We start from the raw sequence: 27,343 nt of genomic DNA, 5'->3' as shown, positions 1-27,343 counted from the left end.
GATTCTAGAACAGTTTTTTTTTTTAACCTACATTTCTTCAGAAAAAGACAAGGGTTATGCTTGCTTGAAAATTTTATTGACACAACTGTTTGGTCCCAACACACAAAACAGCACTTGAGCCACAAAAGAAAGTGTCCAAACAAAGTAGACAGCTAAGAAAAGAATTTCTTCTCCCTCCCACTCCAAGAAAAAGATAGTGCATAAACTGAGGGCTTCAGTGACATTTTTTTTAAACAGACATGAATCTGAAATAGTACATTAATTGTTAAATTAAAGAATTTCATGGTTGTAATGCTTTTAAATCTGTAAGTCACATCATTCATTTAACCCTTTGGATAAAAAAATATATTGCAATTCAAATAGCTATTTTGTTACACTATAAACACAACTTCTCAAAAGTATTATTCTATTACTTTCAAACAGCAATTTCATCAGAATCACACATGAATCCAGAAAAGGTATGCTGACCTCCATAAATGGTATAACCACATGCACTTTGACAAATACCATATTTTCCTCTAAAGCATCAAAAACTGGTTTTCTTCAGTACTCTAGATGACTTGCAGCTGCACCTTATGAAAATAGAACTCCCGATTTGCCTTTTCGCCAATGCATGCTCTTCTGAAACAAAGATCTAAGTGATCAGTGTTAACTTATCAAAGGTAAGGTGAAAGCAGATGTTCTTGCATTTAACTCAAACTTATTAAAAGCATTCCAAGAAAGCTTATTCTAAATCACAGGATGTCTGTAGAGGCTTACTAAGGACTCAGATACTGTGCCATAATGCTCAGAAAAACTTCCAAGTGTTTCTCTGCATTCACAATGGCTATATGTTTACTACAGGTAAAGTCTAAATTTAAAAGATTTCATAACAAAATCTGACTAGTAAAATTCTGTCTATAGCCATTATTCAGTGGCATTTCCTGTTGCTGGCTGAGAAATTAGAGCCCATGTTCCATCTCTTGCATATTACAATAGAATCCACCTAAAAAAAATCCAGTTGGCCAGTGGAAAACCTCTGGTATAGGTTCTTTCAGTACAACAAGCAACTTATTTGCTGCCTGGCAAATACAACCCATTGTAAATGCCATGGTTACCCAGAAAGGGTATAAAGTCTCATACACTGGACGCTTCTGCTAACTAGAGTTGAGGTCATCCACTGACTTAACTTCTCTTCCAAGGCTGGCCCTTTCAAAAGCCAACACAAGACACCACAATTTGAAAAAAAAAGCTTCCAACACTAGGAGTAAGTTTTAGAATAAAAACAGACACAGCTAAAACACAGCACATCAAAGAATAAGCTTCCCATTTACCAAAGATGCTTAAAAATAGAAAACAAGGTTAAGCAGAACAACCTTAGCATTTCCACATGTAGTTAGAACTTCCCTTACAGGTGGAAATAGCATCGACACCTTCCATCACAAAATATTTTAATAAGACCTGCTCCATTATCTGTCATTTATGCATTACATGCATATTTTAGAAATATCAGAATCTTCCTAACTTCATTTCTAGACACAATAAAATGAGTGTGTCTCTATCTCAAACTCATAACACCAAGACAGTCTTTTCCTTAACCAAATCCACGCCAGACTGGAACTAAACATAAAAGGGAAGCTTAAAACATCAATGTCCTAGAAAGCTCCTAAATGGAACTGAAAGGTACAGAAAATATTTAAAACGAGTTTTACAGAAATCCACATAATCTTCTACAGACGTCTTTACACAAAGAATTTACAATGCAGCTACAAGTCATCTGAAAGGGCAGAGAACAAGTTTCTCCTCTGGAGTACAATCAACTCCCTCACTCTTGTCACTTCAGGTCAGCACGTTAAAACTTCTTAACAGGCTTTTGAAAGACAGATCATGCATTTTATTAATACTGTCTGAAACAATACCAGTAAGCAACAGCCTATAGAGTATAATATGCTACATGTATGATTACACCACCAATGAGGCTTAAGGAAAATAAAATCTGTTCCATTTTAGTTGAATTTATATTTTGCTTTTACTGAACACATCTATGAAAAACTGTAAAATTTAAGAATAATTTAATGAACGCTGGATTTTTTCAAAATAATAGAAAAAATTCTGCTCTGCTAATAGCTGTGTTCAGTGTAAAAGGAACAAAATATTCACAGAACACATTTAAATACAAATTAATTCTAGGCCTTTCATTAAAATACATAAGGGCTAGCAAATAGCTTTATTTTGTGCAGAGTCCATAGGTATTTGTCTTTCACACTAAAAGAAACAGTTAAAGCTTGGTTACAGGTGCAAGTGAAAAGTTTGCTGCCAATTTCACCTTGTTTTTGTGTTGCTTTTTGGCTGGGCTGTCCATTGCTTCCTTGTTTAGTTGGGTTTCAGAGGACTGACAGGGAGGCACTGAAGTATTCTCTATGGTGTTAGATACCACAGAACCAGAGGTCAATTTTTCTTGAGCTGTGGTAACAATTCTTCGTTTTTCTTCTTCTGTTAAAATCATCATCTCTAAAATAAGCAAGACAACTCTATTAATGCTCTGTTCTTGAAAAATAATACTTCTCTGGTAATAAAAAAATAAAGTGTTTAAAAGCTTGTCAGTCTGATTTGAAGCCAAGAGATGTGTCACATTCACCTCTGCAGCTGACTTGATGTTTGCTTTTAGGTCTTTTTCTATTATATTATTTAGAAGGTTCAATTTAATTCTCATAAATTAAGCCTGTCAGTGCTTAAAAAGCACAATGAAATTACTCTGGTGAAAAGACTGCTACAGGTTGACAAAACGCCATTTTAATGGTGGAGGGATAAGGTACCTATAAAATTCACCTGAGAGCCACTGTAGGGTACTTATGGTCAGTACTCAGACATCTGATAGAAGCCACCTGCATTTCCAACACATCCTATTGGGCAATATACAGTTTTTTCTTTTTAAATGGAACTTTCTAAACAACTGTTTGTTTGATGTTCTGTTTGAGATCATGAGGCATCATCACTACATTAGACAAAACAGGCAAACTCTTACCAGAGAGAGGTACAGGACGTTCCTCAAACTGAATTAGGTCAGCAGACTCAAGAACCACTGGATCAGGTCTCAGTTGCGGGGATGGTAAGCAGGAAGGAACTGGCTCACACAGGAGGTCAACAGGAGACGTATTGGTGAGGCAAAGAAGTTCTTGCTCAGTTTGATTAGAAACTACAAAAGTAAGAGAACATTTTTCAAAGCATCTGTAAGCTACAAAGGTGTCATTATTTTAGCACTGTTAAATGCAAAGCCTTCAGATGTGATTCTGAGGATTTACAAGCTATGCCATATACCAGCCTCAGTTCCTTTGCTGGGATGAAAAGCATCTGATCAAACTAATTACAATACAGCAGACAAAGCAAAACTCTGTTGAACTTGGTGCTTGCCTGAGCAGGTATACCCCTAGAGTAAAATCTGTTATTTGCCAAACTTAACTAATAGAGAGATGAGGAACAGTCTTTTAACAGAGAAGAGCCACTTCCCAGACAACTCCCCTGCAGATGTACTGACATTGTATCAGTTATTTACATGCCAACTAACACTTAGATGTGAAAATTAAGTTTCAAAATAAAGTAACATGCCCTTACTAAATGGACTAAGCCTAGACTTCTTAGGTAATACCTCAAGAATCATTTCTCAAGTTCTTTGAACTAGAGGCAGTAAAAGAATTGGAGACCACAGCAAGACATGAACTATAAGCTCAACATTTCCCAGTTATTTTTATTTGCAGACAAACCTATGCAAATAGGACTGTCATTATTTGCCAATGCATAAGCACAAAGATAAGCCAAGAAAGAGCACTATGCCCTATTGGAAGGTAGGAGAAAGCCCTGCCAGAAGCTACTACTGACCATCTTTTCTCATTAGCCTTATCAATACACGCTTAAGTTTCCACTAAAATCCAGGAGAAAGTATTGCAGTGACTATACACACAGCTGAGGACACCCTTGTTGAAAGGACACATGCCTAACTACACACTGAGATGACCAAAGAATCAGCTTTCAAACCTGAAAACGTTTCTACAGAAGTTAAATCTAACTCACACAGCTTTCCCCATGCTGCTTTGCTTACTCTGCTTATTTCCCCAGAGGTAATAAATTTCTTATACAAATCAACTTAGCATTACCATTGCTAGGTGTTCCTAGACTTAATTCCATTGATGAAGTGGATCCTGTGGTCTCCATAATATGTCCATTATGGTCAGCAAGTTGATTTCCATGATCATCCACATGATCAGCAGGGGGAAAACTAGGTGAGCTAAAACGAGCTACAAAAAGGCAAGTTCATTTGCTAAAGTGACCTCTTAGAAAGAAAGAAAAATGGAAACTATGATACTGGTTCAAAATTGAAATTGCTTACTTTTCATATCATTTTTCAGTACCACAATTCTCTTATGGCCATGTCCTTTGATCCAGACCACCTATAGAGAAAAATGCAGAATTAAACAGCAGTACATGCTAGCCTCAAAGCCTAAAGCAGTTTACTTAGTGCCTTCATTCAGTCTTGCACTGAAGTTATTTTTAAGTCAACTGAACCATATTGTTAATTTGCACTACACTGCCTAAGTAAAAGCAGTGTCTCAAAACTGATGCCAAACAAAGGGAACCCATAGGGCTAGCAAGTGTACTAAATATTAACTAAAGTATGTTTAAATATGAAATTCTAAATTTCCACTTTGTTACTCTCCACAAATATAAATCTACTCAGAAGAGAACAGCCATAAACTGGGTCACAAAGTTATCCTAAAGCACTTAAATGCATGTGGATGACAAGATGGCATAGCAAAGTGCCACTGTGATGCTTCTGACAAGGTGCCACAGCTCCTTACTCCAGGAAGTCTACCCTAAGCAGAATTGAACTTGAATACTGTAGTTCTTTACAGTGACAACAAAAATCAATTATCTCACTTGATAAATATGTCAGGAAAGCAAGAAAGTTTGTGGCCTTACCAGGAACGGTTCTTAAGCAAAGTTCGCCCAAAACAGTTGAAAAAAATTCTCATTACAAAGCCCCAATTTCTCAGAAGCTATTAAAATACAGCTGGTACAAGCCTCCTCAGAAAATATAATCATATAAATAATTCAAACCAAATGTCAGAAACTTCAGTTGTGTAACTACTTTAGTTCATTCAGAAGTCTCAATGTGATTGTGCAAAACAATTCTTCACACCTGTGGAATTGCTCCCAAGAGCTCTTCTAAATTATTGCATCCATATGCTTTAGGTTGCAGCACTTCTCCTGTGTATTTGCTATATGCTAGTGGGAACTCATGAAGAAAAATCTGCTGATAATGGTAGGTGTGAAGTAAGGACCTCACATTCTTTGCAAACATATACAGATTTGTAAGTTTCACATATTCTTCTGTGGCACCGTTGGTAAAAACCTATTAGGAAAAGAAAAGAATTAGAATGCAAGCTTATGTATCATCTAGTTATGATGTCTCTTTCAAAGTATGAAACACCAGAAAAGAACTTTCATACCTCAACCAAATAAGGCAGACTCTTCAAGAGCTCGGTTAAGGTCATAAAACCATATTCACATGGATTAAGAGAAGTACTATGGATTGTTTCATAATGTTGTTTAAGCTGTTCAACTGAGAGAAAGGATGTTCCATCCCAAGACATCAACAAGACTAGTAATTGGGCAGTCAGAGTCCGCAGAGATTTTCTGTTTATCAGCTGAATTTGCTTGCCAGCCTCTGTGTCAACAACCTACAAAAATGAATTTGGAACGTAGTTAGGGAACAAGGAAGAGATTGATCTATAAATAAAGTGTGTAGCTGGGGTTTCAGCACAGCTGTATCTTGTGTTACATACCAGCATCTGATACTACCCCAGTCAAAAGCCTAAAAGATGAAGCTTACAACATAAATTACAACAAAATATTTACTTGAAATACAAAACCTGTGTAGCAGTTTGTCTATGCAGTAGACAATTTCATTCTTTGTTTCAAGACAGTTGGATGTGACTAAACTCCAGCCTGAACATCAGCTGCTGAAGTAACAGCATGGGGGAAACTAAAAGAATACATCCGTACCTATGTAGGAGTAGCCCTTCTTTTCTACTGGCTTACAAGATCCTTAGACATTTCCATTCAGAGTCAAAGCCTCAAATCAGATTTAAAAAATCAACAATATAAAACATCACAGGAGAGTGAGACCTACTACAGCTAACAGGAAATGACTACTTTTAACACAGTCAGAAGCTGGGAAGAAAACTACGCTATTGTTAAAAAAGCATTCTAATACAATGCTTTACTTGTTATTTATTAAATGTGGATGAGTTTTCCTAGAAAAAGTTAAAAATCAAAATTTTACATTATTAAACACACAGCAATAATTTGAGATAGGAAATCCTCAACACATTACATACCTTTTCGGTGGATAAATTACAGAGAGCATTACCTTTACAACATGACAAAGTTTTTGCATTAAAGCTGGAACTGAGCTAACATCGTAGTCATGAAGACGCAGCGTATATCCAAATGTTTTACTGTACTCTGTCAGTAAATCAGTCATCATGAGGCAGTTGTCTTTCTGAGACCGCAGCAGTTTAACAAACTGGGCAGCAACTGCTTTGACTTGCTCCACCTCTGTGAGCGTGAGTATTTTCTCTTCTCCACATTCCAATACCTACAAAACCAAAATTACACTTGGTTAATGTGAGTTACCTAGTTTGAGGGAAAAAATTAATCTGCAACTAAAATTCAGTGCTTGCAAGCAATCATTAGGTATACAGCAGGGCTACCTCACAAGATTTTTACATAGCAAGCAAAAAACAGTTTCTGAAGTGACAAAGTAGGCAATAAAAATAGCCTGCTTTCTTTAACCAAGGTTAACACAACTTAAATGAAATTTAGCTCTGATTTTGATGCACTGAATTTTGTAAATGTAATCCAATTCGAACATGTTAAACTAGCCTGAACATGCTATAAGGCTTCGACAGTTTACTAACATGGCTATATCAAAGTTTTAAATACAGTTAGCTAACATAACTTTAGAGTGAGTTCTAAACGGTTTACTTTTAAACTCTTCCTAAACAAACAGATTTTAGGACTTACTTGTAACACATCTGGTATTGCTTCAAAGAGTTCAAGTAGTTTGGTAAAACCGTAGTAAGCAAGTTTGCACTGACGACCAAAATGGTGGTGGTAAGATGGAATGAATTTATTGAAGGGCATTCGAAAGTGGGGTTGGTGGCGTAGTAAGTCTACCACCTCTTTAGAAAATTGTTTGGTTCTTTCAATTTCTTCTTGCGTGCGTTCTAAAGTTAAAAAAAGAAAGCTATAGCTATGTACCAACAGAACTATTTTGACATGCAACAGAACATAAGGAAATAGTGATTTTTAGATTGCTCACATTACACCACTTTCTTCTAATATTGAAGACCCGTCTTAAAGTAAGACAGGTATAGTCCAAAATAAGCATGTGATCAGTACTTCACACCATCTTTAATAGTCAAATATTGAAGTATGTGTTGTGTAGAAATAACCTGCTCTCTAATCGTACCACAGAAAGCTTAGTACATGCAGTAGTAGCACCATGATTTTGTGTTTTGCCACCTGCTTTCCTGTCTGTTCCATTATAAAATTATTCCTAAGGTAACAAACCCTGTATTTGTTATAACTTCATAAATACTTTACAGTTAAAGGTGGTTATAGAGGTAGAAAGAACTATCATCAACAAAATATAACCCACATCACTTCTACATGTCTTACACAGCCTGGTTTTTAAAATATTCAAAGAACAATTTCTTCAACAGTAAAAGAAAAGGTACTCAGACATACCTCTTTTGGGAATACAAATCACCATTTCATTATCTTGCTGTGACAAACAGATGGTTGTATCAGGAATTTCTGATATTATATCAGCCAGTTCACAAACTCCGTACTCGGTAACATCCCAATCCTTGGAGAAACACCTGCAAGTTTTACAAAATTGTATATTTTATAAGATTATATAATACAAATGTCAAAGTTTTGAGTTAACATAGAATGCTATTAGGGTAAGCCTCAGATTCTAACAAGATAGGCATAATTTTCATATTATCAATGTTAGCATATGAAACAAAGGAAAAAGTATTCTTAAACCAAATTATCTATTCTAACCAGAAAAGTAAGGGTTACACTAATGACTCACATGCCACTGCAAGAAAGCCACACCAGCCACTAGACACCTCACTAGTAGTGGCAAGTGACAATAGAAAACCTGAACTTGAATAGTATTACTTCAGTAAGAGACTGAAAAACATGTTACACGCCCCCCCCATGCTGCCATGCTTTCAACCGTTTGTATTTGCACAATAAAGATGCATACTCTTCTTAAACAAGTTAAGGACTTGAGAGAAGGTACAGACCTATTGCAGACCTATCCTGAAAACAGGATATTAAGGTTCACAATATTATGCAGAATAGTAAAAGGTATTTTGCTCCCCTTACTCCTTTCCCTCCAGAATGATGAGTATTTCTCAGATGCAGGAACGTTTCACATTCTTATTCAAGGAATTGCCAAAGCTAACCAGCTATAAGGGAGATGCACATTTAGTAGATTAATAAACAACCAGTAATGTATTTTTGCCAATAGCAGAAATAAAGGTGTGGATTTCCACAAAGGAGGCATTGGCACATGTAGTGCCAAATCATATTTTCACAAGTAGACCACATGTAGCACTAAGATACAATTGGTGACAGGACGATGGGGAATGGGCTAAAGCTGTGCCAGGAGAGGTTTAGGTTGGATATTAGGAAAAACTTCTTTACTGAAAGGGTTGTTAGGCATTGGAATGGGCTGCCCAGGGAAGTGGTTGAGTTACCATCCCTGGAGGTCTTTAAAAGACGTTTAGATGTTGAGCTTAGTGATATGGTTTAGTGGCGGACTTGTTAGTGTTAGGTCAGAGGTTGGACTGGGTGACCTTGGAGGTCTCTTCCAACCTAGACGATTCTTTGATTCTGTTTCCTCAAAGCATGTGAGGTACTACTTTCCATCTTCATGGTAAGGAAAACATGTTTTAAAAAGAACCACGGAATTATGGTACTTGACCAGAATAACTCCTGGTAATAGCAAAATAGTTATTATTCATCCTCATTATTATGTCATTGTTAAATTTAACTAAAATTAAGAACTTTATTGACATTCAGTCTATTTTATGTTCCCCTCTAAAAAAAGCTTAACACTTTTCCCATAACAGTTCATATTGTAAACATGCTACAAGCTGCTTAAATATATTAGTCAGCTTCAAATAGGACTAAAGACATAACCTATTTTCTGCTTCAAGAAACTTACATGAGCCTAGTACAAAAGTAAAGCAGTACAGCCTGACAGAAGTTTTAATTTTCATTAGAAGTTGGAAATTGCAGATCATGGAATACAGTTGACACAAGTTTTGTACTAAGATGAGAAGCGCTGACCCCCCTTGCACTAGGTTTAAAAGCCACAGGTGGATAGACATGCCCTGCACGGCTCTTCCTGTTTCATCAGAAGTTAACTTACCAGTGATAAGCCTGTAAGAATTCCCTTACAATAACTTGCTTGCTGGCCTGGGATTTCAGAAGCTTCAATAAGTCCTGAGTAAAGCGTTTCACTTGAGCTCTGTGCGTTAGAGTTAATAAGCGTTTGGAACCCATGCCAAGAATCTGAAAGAAAATTATTTGATCACTCATCGTTAGCATCCTCAGCTAATTATTTTTACAAGTTGGTTAGAAGCCAGTTCTAGTATAGGTACACTAGAGATAGAGGATATAGACAACTGTTCACAGAGACAGCCTTGTAAAGCCATATACTTCCAGTAATAAGGCATATGCAATCAAGAAATACTTCCTCCAGGAGTACTACTGCAATTGTCGCATGATTGTATTGGTTATTTTAAACCTCTACAACAACTAGCATTCAAAGCAGTAAGCTAATGTGACCATAGTATCTTTTTTGTAAGATAAGGCCATGCAATCTGTTATTTCACAGAACAATCCTTCAAGTCACAAGCTACACAGACTAACTTACTGGTATTCAGATGTTTACTGTGTTTCTTTTACCTAAAATCATTTACCCAAGCACTGATGATAGGCTAAAAAATCCTTCAAACTTGCCACTGGAGGCATAGATTAAATAAAGTGTTTATTTCCAAAGAAGTTACTTTGGGAAGGTGGGGTAAATAAACAAGAGAGAACTAACAACTCAAGACAAGGAGGAAGTAACTTAATTGAACCAAAGGAGGAAGTAACTTAGTTGAACCTTGGACTGTAATATCTCTTTTGAGGTCAACAAGGTAATTCCACGGCATCTATTATATAATGCCAACCAGCAACAGGCTCATAATTCAGATAGTTCAAGATACAAATACAGTTCTCTAAAGTAAAAGGAACAGTGCCAGATAACTCACTTGCAGTACATGAGGTACTGCTTCTAGCAGCTCCATTAACTTGGAATACCCGTAGTCAGACACACGGCATTGTTTTGCAAAGTGATGATGGTATGTTGGGATGAATTTACTGACAGGTATGATGCAGGACGGTTGGCTTTTAAGTAGATCTATAACTTCTCTACTGAACTGAATAAGCTGTGGATTACCTACAGGGCTCTTAGAACGCAGAAGCCAAGGATCTACAAAAAAAATAAATGGTGTTATTGAACCTTGCAGTAGTATTCTTCCACTAATCACTGCATATTATTTGTGACAAAGGTTAAAGCACAAGAGAAAAAAATGTTAGTTTTCCTTTATTAAGTTTACCAATTATACAAGACACTTACCGGTATTTTTTTTGAAACATTTCCACAGAAACATATTAGTTCAGAAAAAAGATTAAATATTTACCTGTGGTAGGAGGTGGTGGTTTGTTATGTATCCATTTAATAACTTTAATGCCATTTTGGGCAGTGGCAATATTAACTCCAGGAACACAGGTGATCAGATGTTCTAAAGGTACACCACCCTGGCCTTCTGGCACCACTTGAAGATCACTGAACTCTGACATATAACAATCAGGAAAACTTTGGAAGAAAGAAAAAAATTTCTATCATACACTAAAATACTGCTATAACAATGATCCTCAAACAATTATTTTGAGCCTGTTCCTGAACAAGAGGCTTTAATAGCTTACTAAGAGACTACAGAAGTCTTAATAAAATGTACATTTTAAATAAAAGCATCTTTTTATGCTCAGCAAGATGTAAAAGCAGTAATTTGATACAGTTATTTGACAGAAGCATGTATGAGGAGTGGAATTTTTAATACAGCAGGTAGTTTACAACTTTATGGCTGTTGTAACATTCTGAAAACTTAAGATTTCAGCCTTTACGCTAAAAGGCTAAAAAGCTTTACGCTTAAACTACTTTACCTTAGTAAAGGCACAGTGCCCTCATGGGTCTGTAGAAGACTGTGAACTTGAGGAGCAAATGTCTTCAGAGACAAAATCACAAAAGGAATTCTGTAAGAATCTGGATCAAATTCATGCTCACTGTAACAACAAGAGGTTGAAGTTAATACACTTGTTCTACACTCATTTTAAGCATATGACTCCTGTGCTCATACACACCCATAATAAACATATTATGATACAGACACTAGCTGACCAGGCCACTGTATATAGTCACAAGCATTTTCCACCTTTTATTCATCAAAATGGGGTCTAAAGCAAGTTTTCAGAAGATAAACATTATTTAGAAGACCACGCTTTTATTATCATTAGATTAAGATGTGTAGCAAATGGGTAGCAGTACAGCAACACTTATCAGCCAGTTACCAGTGAACACCTAATAACAACAGTACTAGCATACCCTGGCTGTTGTTGAGTAAGAAGAAAAATGTAATATGTGGCTTCAGGAAAGCTTCAACCCAGTAAGAACAATTTACTAAAGATGCTATGTGAACATTCCCTAACTTTAACCCACTTATTAGTGTTAACTGCTGTTCAAATACTTTATAATATTTTGTAATATTTTATGCACAGCTTACATAAAGTCTTTATTCAGGCAATGCTGCTTACAAACAGGCTCGTGATATTCCAGCTCTTCAAATATTATAGGACTACAGTTTGCTGATGAACCATCATGTGACTGTGAAGATCCCAATGGGCTCTGACGGGCTTGACTGCTGGGCAAAAGACACACCAGCCGCCCACCTCCTTGGTCACGGATTGCCACAGTATCTGTTAGTTTGTACAAGTCTGATACAATTAACTTGTGCCCAAATCTAAAAAGTAAAAAAATATCAATCTTAATTTTATATTTATAACAGAGGAATATTGGAGAAACTATGCTACGCAAACTGTTCAAGGCAACCACAAATCTGTTCACCTAAACAGAAGAAAAAAATCAGTAAAATACAACCATATCCCCTTAACCAAAGGCCAATATTACAGTCAGTGGTTCTGGACAGAGATACTGCAACATCTAACAGCAAAGCACAGCACCTGTTAGTTTCTATAATGCACTGTAAGCAAACAAAACTGAATTCTTCTTAGAGGCACTAAACAAGAAGAACTGAGAACTTACTTCTTCTCATAGATTTCTGTGAACTTGAATACAGGCAGACAACAAGCAGGTGCATCCTGCAGAATGGAGATTGCTTCTGAGCTAGAAGAGAAGCTTTGTAATGTTAGCACAAAATTAATCTGTCAGTATTAGAAATAGCTATGTATTCCCTGGACCAGTTTGCGACATGTTTATAGATCATGAAATGCATCTCTAAATATGACAACAGAACTAACTACTCCCTTTTGTCCCAGCACTATGGAAGTTGATGCTTCAGATCAGTGGAGTGGCAAGTAGTAATATATTCCTGCTAACTCACATAGGTAACATCTTTGGAGAAATTCCATCTTTTGTAGGTAGTAAGTTTTTCAGCATCTGTAAGTTGTAACATTAAAACTATAGCACTAGAAGTTACCAGTTACCTGGTCATTACATTAAAAAAAATTTGAACTGCTATAAACAAAAATGCAAGAATGAAATGAAGTTGTAAGTTATGCAGTAGCAAGAGAATTGATGAATACACTATATACCAACACTATTTTCAAATGGAGCTTTGAAACAAGATGAAGATTTTTTTCTAATGCTTTCTTTCAGTAAGGAAGAAAGAAATAAAACATCTGTATTCCCACTAGCATTAGCACTCTAGTTCTTCTACCACTTTCCTTACAGGAAACTGAGATAAAGAGAGCAAAAGCATTTGAACTGTGTGTCCTCTCTTTAAGGAGAGGATTTGTTGGCATTTTCTTGGAGAAAAGAAATACAAGATGCAAAGTAGAATCTTAACTGCTAAACGTACATTATTGAAGTACATCAGTATTACAAAAGCGGTGATGGAAGTCCAACACAAGGACACCATTAAACAGAGATCTAACTTCTTTAAGGGCAACTTTAATGTAAGCAATGCAAAAATGCTGAACTGAAAACTGTCAGCCTAGTTGCATTTAACACAATTATCAGGAAAACAAAGTACAAGTCTGTCTAATCATCTATCATTCCTTTACTCAGTATTTTAAATTATCTCTCAACTACTAAATACATGCTATAGCAGTTAAGACAGTATTTATTACCTTAGGAGAGAGAGCGATTTATTAGTAGCTCCTGTTGCTAATGAGACCTGGATCCTTTTACTACCAATTTTGTATCGGTGAAGACTGTTGACAGCACTGATTGCTTCTTGCAGATTTTCCATCTGAACTGTAGCCTTCAACTGGTAGTCTGTATGAGGACTAAGCTCGACACTTTTTACCTGAAAGTCAGAGCCACACAACCTTATGCATTTACCACAAAATATTAACCCAAATCAAGCTGACAGAAGAGTAGTCGTCTTACTGTGTCCAACAGCAGAACATAAGGCAAAAGAGAACTGAGTATGATGAGCCATAGCCAACAGGACAATGCAAACAATGATCCAGTGTAACAAGCTGTGGACAAGGCAAGGCCACAGTACTCAGGTATCTCCTTCCCATGCAGAAGATGCCAAAAGAATGTTATCTACAGATCACATAGCATCACTACAAGAGTGATCTCCCCCAGTATAATTACTTTTTTTAAAAACAACTGATTCTCACTCTCCCTGGTTTTGATCACTTAAGATTCAAAAACAAACTCAGTTTTTACTTGTTTTTTAATCTGACATTAAGAATTCAGCCTTACAGCTTAAAAAGATTATGTAGCCGAAGTGTGCATCTCTTCCCTCCATGCAGAGTGAACCACTTCCAAATATGTGATATATAACAAACTTCAAACTACCAGATCTACAGAGACCACGTGCAAGTTAGAAAGCTAGTGCAAGTGATGTTCTGAGTTTTGTCCCCCCCCCCCCCCCCCCGGAAAAACTTTGCTACAAGGTAGTATTGTGTAATAGTTACATTTGGATAGCTTTCTACTCCTACTCAAAGCTAGACCACAACCATACCCATAAATACACAGACAAGAAGTATTTAAAAAGACAGATTTAGTGAAGGGATTTTACCCTTTACCTTGCCATGTCTTGAGAAAGTTTCTTGTAAAGTTTGCTGCAGCTCTTTTCTGGACAATCTGTAATCTATATTGCTGATCTGAATGTCTGCACCATTTGCAAAAGGATCAGGGCATTCTGTACCACTGGTATGATTTAATACATTAAACGTGAGTGGAGATGATCTATTTGAAAGGTTTGGAGACATACTCCTGGGTAAAACAAAAAACATTTATGAACTAAAGTAGTTATTGCACAGTTCTGATATGTTGAAATCCATTAAAACAGACAGATCAAGTACACAAATACAGAACTTTGAAGGCATTTTCCTGCTATATGTATGCATGCAAAACAAGTTTCACACAAGCAAAACACCAGAGCAAGACAAGCATGTCCTTTGAGAAGGCTGATGAATAATATGAATGACTTTCTAAGTCACCCAATTTAACGTATGTGACACCAGGTCTTCCCCTACTATCTTACTAACACATAAGTTAAACTCATTCAAGTTATTTTAATAGTTGACAGATGCCAGATATTTAAGCCTCTAAGAGAATTTGAAGGGTTTGGAAAAATTCCTACAAGGAACAAAGACACTGAAATTAAGAGTAAGATGTCTAATACCTCTGATTTTTCAGAAGTATGAGTCAAAGTCTACATGAAACAACTGCCACACAGTAAGTTTCTGATAAAAGTTCATCTTATGTTTCTATCCACCCTGTCAGCTATTATGCAACACTATCACAACTTTTCACATGCCCATGAATTGGTAACGTCTACTGTATGCAACTCCACATGAAAATATCAAGAATCAAAACAGATACTGTAAAGGCCTAGCACTGGCCAGTCTTGCTCCACCTCCCAAATAAGACCCAGACACTTACCGAGATGACCAGCAACTCTGAGACATGAGCAAAGGACTGAGTTGTCTTGAGGCTGTCAACTTACTGAAAGCAGAGGGATAGCTGACCTGAAATACAGTTTCATCTTTATCTTTTTTATCTACAGGGGAATTGGTAATACTCCTGGAAGCAGAGATCTCTTTTCTATTTAGAACAACACAAAAAAGAAAACACATTATGTTGCAGAATTCATATAAAAGAAGTGCAGTTAACATTAACATCTAAGTTCTTAAACATACTTATGACTACTTTTACAAGACGATTCTCCCGTTCCAGTTTTTTTTGTTGCCAGAGACACAGGAATCACTGCATTAGAGTTATTCTGAGACGGAATTGGTTCTCTTACATGTTCTTGCTGGTTTTCAGTATTTCTACTGATAGTCTTTGATTCAAGCCGACATAGCTCCTATACAAAACAGGAGAAAGGTCAGCAAAAAAGCACTGGGCATTCCTTAAAGACATTTCTTATGACAGAAAGTCAAAGTTTTCTTCAGTTAGATTTTCATTGGCACTACAGAACCAGGAATATTTGATTTTCTGTGACAGAAAGAAGTAAATGGTCAATGATTTTTAGTAGTATTTTTGCTACACTGCGTAGATCTACTAATTCAACACCAATTAAAAAGCTATAACTGACCTAGGATCCAAGACTCTGTAAGCACCAACAATATTTCCAAACTGAGTAAAAAGTGGTGGTGAGAGAGCAAAAACACTTTCAAACTCACCACATGCTTTCCGAGAAGATGAGTATACAACTCACTCATGAATACACTACACATTACAGTTACACATTAACTAGGATGACCATTTAAAAATACAGCTCTAGCAAGCAATCTTCAGAACATGACTAACAGCAAGTCTACAAAACAATGCAGAACACAACAATACCTGCAAACTCTTAACATTTGTGGGTTTGATAATTGATCCATGAATCTGTACCCCTCTCCCAGCAATGCCTTTGGTACCAGAAGCCTGATCACTTGCATCTTTGTTGAAGAGACACAGCTTTGTGTTCTTGTTAACTTTTTTGGGAGACTTCACCTTCTCAGTTCCAACAAAGCTGGAGGTTTTTGTTTCATTAAGTTCTTTGTTTTTGGGAGTAAAAGACACTATGATCCTGTTGCCAAAAACATCTTCATTTTCCATTCGCTTCCGAGCCCGTTCAGCACTGTCTTGATTTAAAAAACGGAGAATTGCACTGCTTCCGGAAATGCTCAGCACCTTCCCTCCACAGTTGTCTGACAAGCGCCGGAGTCTATTACTGACACTTTTACTGTCTCTGTTTGTTGGCAGATTGTAAACATACAACAACGTATGGCACGCCTGTTAAAGGGAATAAGATTTTAGTTTTATATCAGAACACCTATGTGCTGTTCAAAACAATATTTTTATGTTGATTCTGGTGACAAGCTCCCCCCTGCAGAAAAGTCTTCTCTTTACAATGTTCAATTTACTGGGAAAACTAATGCCAAGGTTGGCTCTGAAACTTCCATCTCCAAAATAAGTTAAAGAACGAAGAGACTACACACACTTTGATCAATGGATCATTATCAATATTCTCCAGATAAGAGCCTCACTGTTTGTAACCCAAGAATTCTATATCACACAGGTGCATGTGAACACATAGTTAAGGAAGTTCTTCCAAAGAAAGAAAAGGCTCAGTGCTGTGTAAAGACAACACAGCAAATCCAGAGAGAACCATCCAGAGAAAAAACACAGTAGGCTGTTGCTTAAAACCAGCTTCTTTGCCAGGAGAGCATCACAAAACTGTCTTAATGCACAGCTAAGTTCTTATCCTACTTTCTGCCAGTGAAAGAAACTCATGTAATATACATTACCTCATAAAATATTTAGTGAATGTGACTTTGCTGTTGTACTTTTTTTAGTAAACTACTTGGTTCTTTATTTCATTCTTTCAGTTTCAATGCAGAAAGCACACACATACACAGCAGTAACTAGAATATAGACAATGGCCAAATTTGTAGTGGACATTATGTCCCACCATAAAATAGCACTGCTTTCCTCCAAAATTAGAGAGAGAGGGCTTTGACACTTGGGAACGTTCAGTGAATTAAGAATTTGAAACCTTACCGGCATTTTCAGTGGTAACCTTGGGGGCAAATCTGAAATAAATTCTTCAAAACAAATAAGTTCATGAGCATGATGTAAGAGTGCTTCTGAGGCTTGGTTTTTATGTACCAAGATTATCCGAAAACCATGTCGATGTCTCAGGTCACTGAGTTCCAAAGCAAAATTTACATCCGCTGAAGTAAAAAAGAATGAACACATGGGGAAAAAGTAGAAATCATAAATTAAACAAGCAACGCTCCAGAGCTCACTTGTCAGGTTTTATTTATTACTGAAAGTTTCCAATGAAATAGCACTAACAGCAACAAGACTTCAACAGATTTAAATCAGTAGTTACCATTCGGTCTCAGAGAGGGTCTTCCTTTAAACAGCAACTTGGAGCAATCTGCAAGGCATTTGACCGCTACTGTATACTTTTGTAACAACATTTAGTTTAACAGGGATTACAGCTTTTGGGAGAAACCCAAGGCAACACACAACAATTTAGTAGTTGAGTGCCTTACATGTTTACCTGTATAGTATGCTGCTACAAGAATAAAAACAATACATTTGTCTCAAAACTCATTCCTGAAAGATATCCATAAGGAACACTAAGTTATTTTATTAAGGTTCCTACTGAAGCTGTCTAACAGACAGTATTTATAAGCATACCTAGTAACACTTAACAAGCCAACAGATTGCAATGATTTAACTAAAAGGTCTCATCTTTCCGTGCCTACTTTTCTCTCGCTGCCAACAAAATTATGAATTCTTAATTGAACAGGTCAGTTAAAGCTGATTCTAAACATAACCCTTGGAAAGCAAAATCCAGAAGTATTTACATGCATAAGTAATACTGCAGAGAAGAACACAGTTCTGTACCACAGAAGGACCAAACACTTACTTGACACAAGAACCACAGTGGCAGGTGCTGTGTGTGTGTCAGCAAACCTCCTAAGACTCTGTCTGAGTTTGTCATCAGCAGCATTCTTTGCTGTAGCATTGATGTGTGCAACAGTCACCTATAGAAATGTAAAGAGATTCTACAGAACTGTTCAAACATACTAGCTTAAATGTTGTTCAAAAGTAACAGATACAAGCTTTCCCTTGCAATTTCTATTCAGACAATACAATGCACACATGCATGAAGTACAGTATGTGAATACCAAACCACTCTAGAGAGCAACGAACTTGACTGCTAGTTGCTCAGTGTCTTAGGGATGACAGCATTCTGTGTAGAGATCACGATTCCCATGTTTTGCATTCTTTAAGAGTATATGCCACTACTATGAAAACATTCTACAAGCCATCATTTGAAATAGAGAGGTGACAAACATAGCAAGAACTGTCATCACTTCATTTTACCTCATGTAAGCAGGTAATTACAAACAACAGGCTGACAGTTTCTTATAGCATCAGACTAACACTACCCAATAACAAAGAATTTGCTAGCATATCTACAAGTTCAGGAGCAGGAAGGGAAATTCTGTGTAGGAACCTGCACACAAAGAAGTCAAAGATACCAAGAAAAGGTATTGATGGAAAAAACAAGCTGTTGCAGGTGTCACAATACCACCAATTTGCAAGAACACACTAGTGAGCAAAATATTCACTAACAAAAGTTAAAGCATTATGTTTTAAGTTAATGCCATAATCGCTTATTGAAGGATACTACTAGAAGCATCTGCTTATTACTGAAAGAAATCAAAATCATCTGAGAGCTAAGCTAAAAGGGTAATCTACATATAACAGAATGCAGTTTCAGTTTTAAGTAGCATACCAAGAAAGTTTAGCATTAAAAAGCACCTACGAGTTAATTATAAGACCTAATTATAAGACTATGCATTTACAAAAAGTCAAAATAAAAGCTTTAATAAACAGAAGTCACAATCTGTATCAGAGTACACATCCTCAAGCAAGCACACTAGGTTAAAGCTGTTTTCATACCTGGCAGTTGTTCAGCTCCTGAATAACTTCTTTATTTTCTTTGCTTATGTCACACACACAAATGAATTCTGCCTCTCTGTGACCTTTAAAAAACTTTTCCCGAATTCTCTGTACAACCGCTACAGCCGAACGGCCAGTGGGAACTGAACAGTTTTCAATGTCCCAGAAGACTCCAATGGGGGGCAAGTTTTCCAGAACTTGTCCTGCTACTGCAACTTCTGGAGACCCTGTACAGGTGTAACAGCTCATTTTAATCCCCAAATACCAGAAGTGTTCAACTTTGCACACTATGAACTTTGAACATATGATAAAAATTAGAAGTTTCATGTTTTACAGAACAGCATGCCTGGGACTGCAAATTCATTATTATATAATCGTGCATTTTTCCAGTTTCCCCTCAAAGGAGAAACCTTTTACCTCAAATCAATCTTAAACATGAATTCAGTCACTGTTAAGTTAGAATAAAGATGCAACTGCAACTTTAAACTCTCAAATAACTATATAACATATTTAGAAAAGGTATCTCATCCTGAGGTGCCATGTGCAATGAAGACTCAGTGCCGTATCAATAAAAAAGTGAAACATGAAAGCTGTTCAAGTGTACAGTGTGCATTAGATAAAGAATCTAAACAAAACCAGCTGAGATGACTAGTACTTTGTCAGTGACTACAGAAAAATTAAGGTAGTATGCAACAGAGGTGTCCTACAGAAATGGACACAGAGGATAAACTTTTGCTATTACATGCTAGAAACTGCAAATAAAGTTTCTGCAAATAAAGTTTGTGGTGTTTCAGCACTCTGCATATCTATATTGTCTTGAATCAACATTATACACACTATCCCCACAGAACAGCCAGAAAAGAAATCTGATGAATGACCATCCTCACAGGTCAAAAAAAAGCCAGGAAATAAAATTAGCTGAGAACATCAAATTCAGTACAGCAGATAACTACCATGGTTGTTTGGGTATATGTTGACCAGTTATTCTACTGCATCTGAATTAAGATCAGACACTAGAGTAAGAAAATCCTTTTTAAAGCATGGCTCAAGATAACATCATGCGTCAGAACAAAATAAATTCCAATTTCTTAGAACTCCTTTTTCTAGTTCTTAGTATTGTAAAAATACAATAGCCAAAATCAAAACACTAAGCAAACCATGCAGTATATTAACTAAGCAGTGAAAACAGGTGAATCTAAGTTACAATGTTGCAAAACAGATATAAGGTGTAATTTACTGTTTAGTCTTCTAGGACTTCATAGAAGTTTCCAGAGAACAGTGCAATTTAAGAGAACTCGATATGCAACAGTACTTAAGGAGGACATCCACTAAGTTCAAGTTTCTAACAAACGTGGTTTACCATATTTCTGTGGTGATGTGCCAAGGCTGCTTGCCAGTAGCAAACTCCTCTCAGTTCCTGTTCCTTTGGTTCCACAGCCATTACATATTGGGATAGAAACAGGTGCTGTCTGTGTACTTGGAGGAGGAATATTTGGCCAGATTTTAGCAGCATCAACTAGGCTGTTTCTGTTTGGCTGTTGGGACAATTTTTCAAAATACACGTTCATTTAGTATACAATATGAACACCTATTATTCCAGGCTAGAAACACTGAATTTCTCATCTGCAATGAATGCAAGTTCAAATGTACTCTAGAAAGTTAATTAACAGCTGTACTGCTCTATAAAATATTCTTCTAGATCTGAGTCTTTCCTAGCATACTAGCTCTATATTCTCAAACGCAAAGAAGGATCCTTATTTAACTGTGCACATGAAGATATGCCATCTTCAAAAAAGTCCTGACATATATTGAAAACACCTACCATGTGAAATCAGCACATTTAAGAGTACAAGGCTGAATTCTCACCCTCCCACCAAAAATAATATTTATGCTTCAAAACATACTGACTTCATCACTTAGTTTACTGAAAACATTTCTGTATTGGAAACTCATGTTTGGAAGCCTAAGAAATGCATCTTGCAAAGCTCTGTATATTATTTCATTTGAATTTCCTATTAAAATTCAAGTTCTAAGGAGTACCAAACTAGTACTGGAGTACAAATTACGAGTTGGGAAGATAAAACTAAGATTAAACCAAAACAAGAATATCTTTGTAGCTTCAGACATTTCACCTGAGTTTCAAATGGACCTTTACTGATCAGTACACAAGTGCACGTATTAAACATTACCTAGCCTTTTTTGAATCACTGCTACAGAACTTTTTATTTGGAGCTGTCAAGGAGAGAACTGTCTTTAAAATCCAGTCAAAATTCTGTTTGAGTACATTAAAGATCCACTGTAAGCTACACACTGATAGTCTCGCCTTGCTGTTAAGCTGAACGCTGCCTCAGAAGAGAGTGCCTCTGAGGGATCTGCTACATTTGGACTACCCGTCCCCACCTAGGCAAATGCAGACTGCAACCAACAGAAGCTGGTGTTTTGCTCAAGTAACACTTACTCCTTCAACATTTACCATATAGCACGCTTAACGAGCAAGAAACACAATGCGTACAAACCTGATTCAAGCAGTCATTGCAGTAGTGAGAGCCCTTTAAACAAACTGAAGGTGCCACGTTTAGGTGCAAAGGGTTGGCGCACACACGTGATGTTAGCTCCGACTGTGCAATATGCTCGTCCAAGTGGCCTGTAGCCCCACTTGTGAATTCAGAACAAGAAAAGTAGCCCGAAGATGTGCAGCTCTGAAGGGCTGGGAACTGATGCAGTTTGTGCATGTTACCATGACAGGACTGGAAATGGAGTTTTCCACAACAGGGCAGATGTTGACAGGAGGATACATTGTTTTCTATGCACATGCCAGGGAACTCGCTGGCAATGCCTGCCAAATTGCTTCTAGCTGGAGGGTTCTTCAGTGAAGATGCAGGCTGGAAAGCAAATCCTGACCCTACTTGACAGGTAATCGTCCCAGTGCTTTTTGAGTCTAATATCGTGCCAGGGTGAATGACATTACCACCACCACCACCACAATGCATTTGTGGAGTACAAGGAGAGTCAGAGCCATGAGCACAGCAGCTTACTTTCGGGCCAGGTGAAAGCTGTATCTGCTGTTGCTGAAGAGGATGGACATCAGGAAGCGGTACTGCTGGAAACAGCTTAGAGCCAGCATTATGAGATGAAGCATCCTTCAATTCTACAGCAGCTTTCTTGTTCTCCATGTAACCTTTCTGGAAAATGAAGGTTATGTTACATTCAGAAACATTAATAAGCCAACAATTTCACACTATCATATGTATATTTTTAAAAATACAATTTGGACAATACCATTTTGAAAAGTGTTATCTCTGCCTCACTGGCTGAGCATGAAAAACTGGCATGTTTCCTTTAATACATGCCAGCCTGAGATATACTGGTACTAATGGGTTTCAGAAGCAACAAACCAATTAAAGTCTGTAAAAACAGAATTTGAAAAGGAGAAAAGTGTTAGGCTAAGTCTAAGAGATTCCCTCCAACTGCAAAGCAAAAAAAAAAGAGCAAACCCAAATGGGTGAAATATAAAATAAGAAAAATCCAGTGGGGAGATACATAAGTAAACATCTTTTGCTTTGAATAAAGACTTCAGAACAGTACTAAAGATTTGAAAGTAATGCATTGAAAGATTAAGACTTAGAAAATTAGAAATGATTTAAAAAAGGTAAGCTAGAAAGACAGAAGACTAAATTCTCACAATGACTATATAAGCGCTTTTGCCTACCCCAAGATACCAAGAGGTACAGACAGAAAAGCAGCAGTGACAACCAAGCAGCAAGGTTATGAGAAGCACCAGAACACCGAGGTCAGCATAGCAAACCTGCACACAGCTCTGTTCCAAAGCTTCAGACCAGTACTTCACTTTCCAAATTGAACTTAATGCATTGCCCACTACACAGCAATGAATAATTGATTACCCAAGTTCAAAACCATTACTCTTTACCTGACGCCTTGTCTTATACAAGAAAGAGAGACAGCCAAAAACCCATCTGAAACTGCCATATACACTGAGCTCCAGAATTTACAGCAGCTCCCCTCCTAACTCCCTAGGCACGAGAAGACCAACCCAGGGTATATGCTCACAGCTTCCTCCATATCTTTTAACCAAAAGTAACATTAAACACACATGAATGAAAGCTAATTAACTGCTGGAGCTTGCTTGCTCAAGCATGTCACTGTGTTCACTATTTCTTAACACTCTACATCTTTACTATACACAATCATACATAGCTACAGAACTGAAACATTTAAACAAAACAAACAAGGAATAATTGGGCCTTTGTTAAGCGCATATCTACCATTACAGTAATACATACCCAATTCAGAAAACAATTTATCTCCAAACTAAATTGAGAAAACCTGGAAGCATGGAGAGTAGCTTCCTACTCTTCAGCAATAGCTTCAGAGAGCTTTCAAAAAGCTGCCCTACACACTTTCTAAACCAATCAGTTGAATTACTCCAGACACACAGGTACAGAGCAGAGCCTGGCAAGCAAAACAGCATTCATACTTTCACCAGTAGTGATGAGAGAACTCTGAACACAACTACAGACCTTAAATTCCCAGGCAGACTTTGTACTTTGCACAGTAAGTGCTGTCTCCTCCCTCTCCCCTCAGCCAACAATAGCACTGCCATTAGGTATACTGCTCTGTATCCAGGTACCAGCTAGACTTTTGGCAAAGCAAACAATTACCTACCGTTTTCTCACTGCAAGGCAAAGTCTTCTCGGCAGCAGAAAAGCAATTAGAAAGTTTCCACAGCCATGGTTTAACATCATTCTCTTGTCGCTGAAGCCATCCAAAAGACTTATTGCACAGGTTCCCCGTCCTGTTTCCTTCCATCATACAGCCACACAAAATGGTTCAACATTCTTTCATCCCCCCTTCCTTTCATTCTTTCCACCTGCTAAAGAAAAAAAAGCATGCTTTAAAATAATTTTAAGGTAAAAAAGACAAAACCATGGTGGTCTTACAAATTCCACTACTACTAGATCACTCATCCTACATTATTTATGTTAAATTTAATTATGCATGGGACACAGCTTTGACTGGCTACATCAGCCTTCCTGTTTACTACAGAAATACTCCTTGTGCTCTGCAGTACAGCTAAGGCAGTCTGAAAAGACGGCAGTTTGGGCCCATGGCATTACCTACGGAGTCCCAGAAAGGCATTACCGCTGACCTGAAATCATCCCTAGAAACCTTCATTGCACTCTCCTAGAAAGAGGAGCTGGGGTGAGTTTTCAAGAACAGCTGATCAGTGAATACAAAATAGGCGTAACTGAACCCAGCTGTAGAAATTGGAGTGCATATTTATTGTTTTTCCATGGGTTTACAAAACTACCTACACCTATATTAAGCACACAACATTTAGTATTTAAACAGCTTTAAAAATCATTAAAATTATTTCCAAACACTTCTTGTAATCCTCAAGCTGTTCCATGGCACATCACATCAATTTCCCTTTATGGAACCACAAAGAACTAAAATCCTTTGTTCAAGGCCCAGCCACACTCCACCAGAAAAATCAGGATTAGCAATGAAGCCTTCTCACCTTCCAGCTACGTGCTGCATTGATTAAACTACACTCGTGCAGTTCTTTGCATTTACTCTTAAACACAACAACCGGGGAATACATTCCATAATATTAAAGCCACCTCTATGACCAAATTTGCCTCTAACATTGTTTTTAAGCAGAAAAACAAGTTTGACATTTTTATAAAGTAGATGTGTTTATTCACACAAACTGTAAGTTATGCTTCATGTTATTTTATACAACGTTATGTTGTATAAAATACTAAGCCAAAAGACTTCACAAGCCTAGAGGGGGCTACTTTCAAAAACATCTTGTGACATTCAGTAGATCCGTTCTGTTTACAAAATAAAGTGACAACAAGAAACCAAAACCACCCCAAAACCCAGGAGTTACGTCAGCTTGCCGTGCCCACCCCCGGCCCGAACGCCCCGCGGGCAAACGGCCGCCGCCCCCTCAGCACCCCCACGCCGTTCGGCGGCCCCACAGGGAGCGGGGGCGGCTGCCGCCCGCCAGGGCCCCGGCCCCGGCCCCGGCCCCGTCCCCACCGGGCCGCGTCGTTCCGCCGAGGCCTCCCCACCGCCACGGGCAGCCCCCAGCGAACGGGAGCGGCGGGGCCGTTCCTCCCGGCCCCCTTTTCCCCCGCCCGGCCTCACCTGAGCCGCCCCCGGCCCTCACATGGCGCTGCCGCCCGCCCGCCCCTTTGTTGGCCGCCCCCCTCCCCGCCGCCGCCGAGCGCCGGAAAGCAGCGCCCTGCCGCACAGCGCCACTGTCGTAACGCACCGCTCCCCCCTCCCCTCCCGCCGGGCCGCGCTGGGCCGGGGCGGGCTTTAAATGGGGCGGGGCGGGCCCCAGGGGCTGCCTCAGGGCAAGGGCGGCCCCTCACAGAATCCTAGTCATTAGGGTTGGAAAAGACCTGCGAGATCATGTGGTCCAACCATCCCCCTGCCACCAATGTCACCCACTGAACCACGTCCCTCAGCAGCGTGTCCAACCTTTCCTTGAACACCCCCAAGGACGGTGACTCCCCCACCTCCCTGGGCAACCTGTCCCAGTGCCTGTCTGCGCTTTCTGAGAAGAAATGTCTCCTCATTTCCAACCTGAACCTCCCCTGGCACAACTTGAGGCCGTTCCCTCTAGTCCTATCACTGATTCACTGTGAGAAGAGGCCGACCCTAGCTCCCCACACCTTCCTTTCAGGTAGCTGTAGAGAGCAATAAGGTCTCCCCTCAGCCTCCTCTTCTCCAGACCAAACACCCCCAGCTCCCTCAGCCGCTCCTCACAGAACTTGTGTTCCAGGCCCTTCACCAGCTTCGTGGACCTTCTCTGGACATGCTCCAGAGCCTCGATGTCCTTCTTGTAGTGAGGGGCCCTCAGCCCCGGGAGAGCCTCGCCCTGCTGGCAGCATGTGAGGAAGTACAAGAGTCAAGCTGCATGCTTAGAGATTATCATTTTTTAACACTTTGTGCCGAATTTAGGCGTTCACTTACAACTTTCTCACGCACACACAAAAAATATGGTAGGCTGCAAAGGACAGATAGTTCTAGTCGATTAGAGCTTGTTCCCTTCATGAAAGTATAGTCCAAACCCTGAGGACAGCAGTTAGGTGTCAGTTTGTATATTGTAATCCAAGTATCTGACCCTTCTGTACTGTCCTTCCTGGGGTCACTTTGGGCATCTTTAGCTGCATATAAAGAAACTTCCCAAGCAGAATATATATGTTTTTAAAATGTAAAGCAAGTACTAGCTAACAAAAACTACAGCAAGTTGCTAACAAGCCACTGGATAGGCATTAGTGTGTTCCTCACACCCTGATAAAACACCTGAAGTCTGCTGGCCACTCCTTGAGCTACCAGCAGTCCTCGTCTCAACAATCCTACTTTATCTGTAATTTTACTTTTCTTTTCTCTCCACAGACACAGCCCTGTCTCACAGTGTAGCAGTTCCCTCACAACTTAGCATTCCCTCAGAAGGCCGGGATAAAGTCATGCTGCAGATCCGTACCATGCAGGCTGGGCCTTGCTTCTTGGCATGCACGTAGCTGAGCCTCTCGAGGTGGGGTAGGGGCCTCTCTCTGATGGCCCGGTATCTTTTAATCATAAGTGACATCATGGTATTTGGCTAGGTCATCATTTTAATCTTCACCTTTGCCTAATGGGTTGCAGTCACCACCAGGGTTAAGAGTCTTAGTGACAATGCTTGTATCCAAATCCCATCTTGGCCCTGCTACCATCATTCACTCAGGATGTAATGCTGCTGGTGTCAAAGTCTTGAGTGGTGTTATATTTTGCTTTGCTGAGCAAGGCAGTGCTATTAATGAGTGTTTGACAGCTTCAGGGTATCTAAAAGGTTTTAAAGCAGTGATATGCAAATCCAATTTTACAGACTGCAGAAAATTATGTAACATCTTTAAATACATGGAAATAGGTTTCACTGGTGTTAAATGCTTACTCTTCTGTGACAGAACTATTTGAATTTGTGTATGG

The 27,343-nt window shown here is 38.5% G+C and overlaps 1 protein-coding gene across 5 annotated transcripts; it reads right to left on the bottom strand.

Annotated features, from left to right (window-relative positions):
• Nucleotides 1-57: 57 nt before the first annotated feature.
• Nucleotides 58-25,665, bottom strand: MARF1 (meiosis regulator and mRNA stability factor 1). Of its 5 annotated transcripts, none has more exons than XM_083800735.1 (27): nt 25,514-25,665; nt 24,023-24,230; nt 21,856-22,521; nt 20,700-20,874; nt 19,340-19,566; nt 18,297-18,414; nt 17,417-17,589; nt 16,214-16,648; nt 15,565-15,731; nt 15,308-15,469; nt 14,446-14,635; nt 13,534-13,712; nt 12,488-12,580; nt 11,949-12,185; nt 11,332-11,451; nt 10,809-10,984; nt 10,377-10,597; nt 9,491-9,633; nt 7,789-7,922; nt 7,063-7,265; nt 6,407-6,634; nt 5,484-5,714; nt 5,174-5,386; nt 4,364-4,424; nt 4,131-4,271; nt 3,005-3,175; nt 58-2,490 (listed from the first exon to the last, which is right to left on the bottom strand). In XM_083800735.1, the coding sequence occupies exons 2-27, from the start codon at nt 24,167-24,169 to the stop codon at nt 2,258-2,260; spliced, it is 5,244 nt and encodes a 1,747-aa protein (XP_083656861.1). In that variant the 5' UTR covers nt 24,170-24,230; nt 25,514-25,665; the 3' UTR covers nt 58-2,257. The 5 variants fall into 5 exon arrangements, with proteins under 5 accessions (XP_083656861.1, XP_083656862.1, XP_083656864.1 ...); XM_083800736.1 differs by having other exon boundaries at nt 12,488-12,568; nt 25,514-25,664; XM_083800738.1 differs by having other exon boundaries at nt 22,375-22,521; nt 25,514-25,664.
• Nucleotides 25,666-27,343: the final 1,678 nt, after the last annotated feature.

This window comes from Anser anser (assembly GCF_964211835.1).
Source record: "Anser anser genome assembly, chromosome: 15".
NCBI classification, from domain to species: Eukaryota; Metazoa; Chordata; class Aves; order Anseriformes; family Anatidae; genus Anser; species Anser anser.
Note: the sequence above shows the minus strand (reverse complement) of the source record. Positions and strands in the feature narration are given on the sequence as shown.

What these genes read in the sequence shown, in the direction of transcription:
- MARF1 (XM_083800735.1), bottom strand. Translation starts at nt 24,169, where the DNA reads ATGATGGAAGGAAACAGGACGGGGAACCTGTGCAATAAGTCTTTTGGA. An exon ending in CTTTCTCAAGACATGGCAAG is followed by an intron (nt 13,713 to 14,445) that starts GTAAAGGGTAAA and finishes TCTGACTTTCAG; the next exon opens with GTAAAAAGTGTCGAGCTTAG. An exon ending in GGCACTGTGCCTTTACTAAG is followed by an intron (nt 10,985 to 11,331) that starts GTAAAGTAGTTT and finishes TTTCTTCCAAAG; the next exon opens with TTTTCCTGATTGTTATATGT.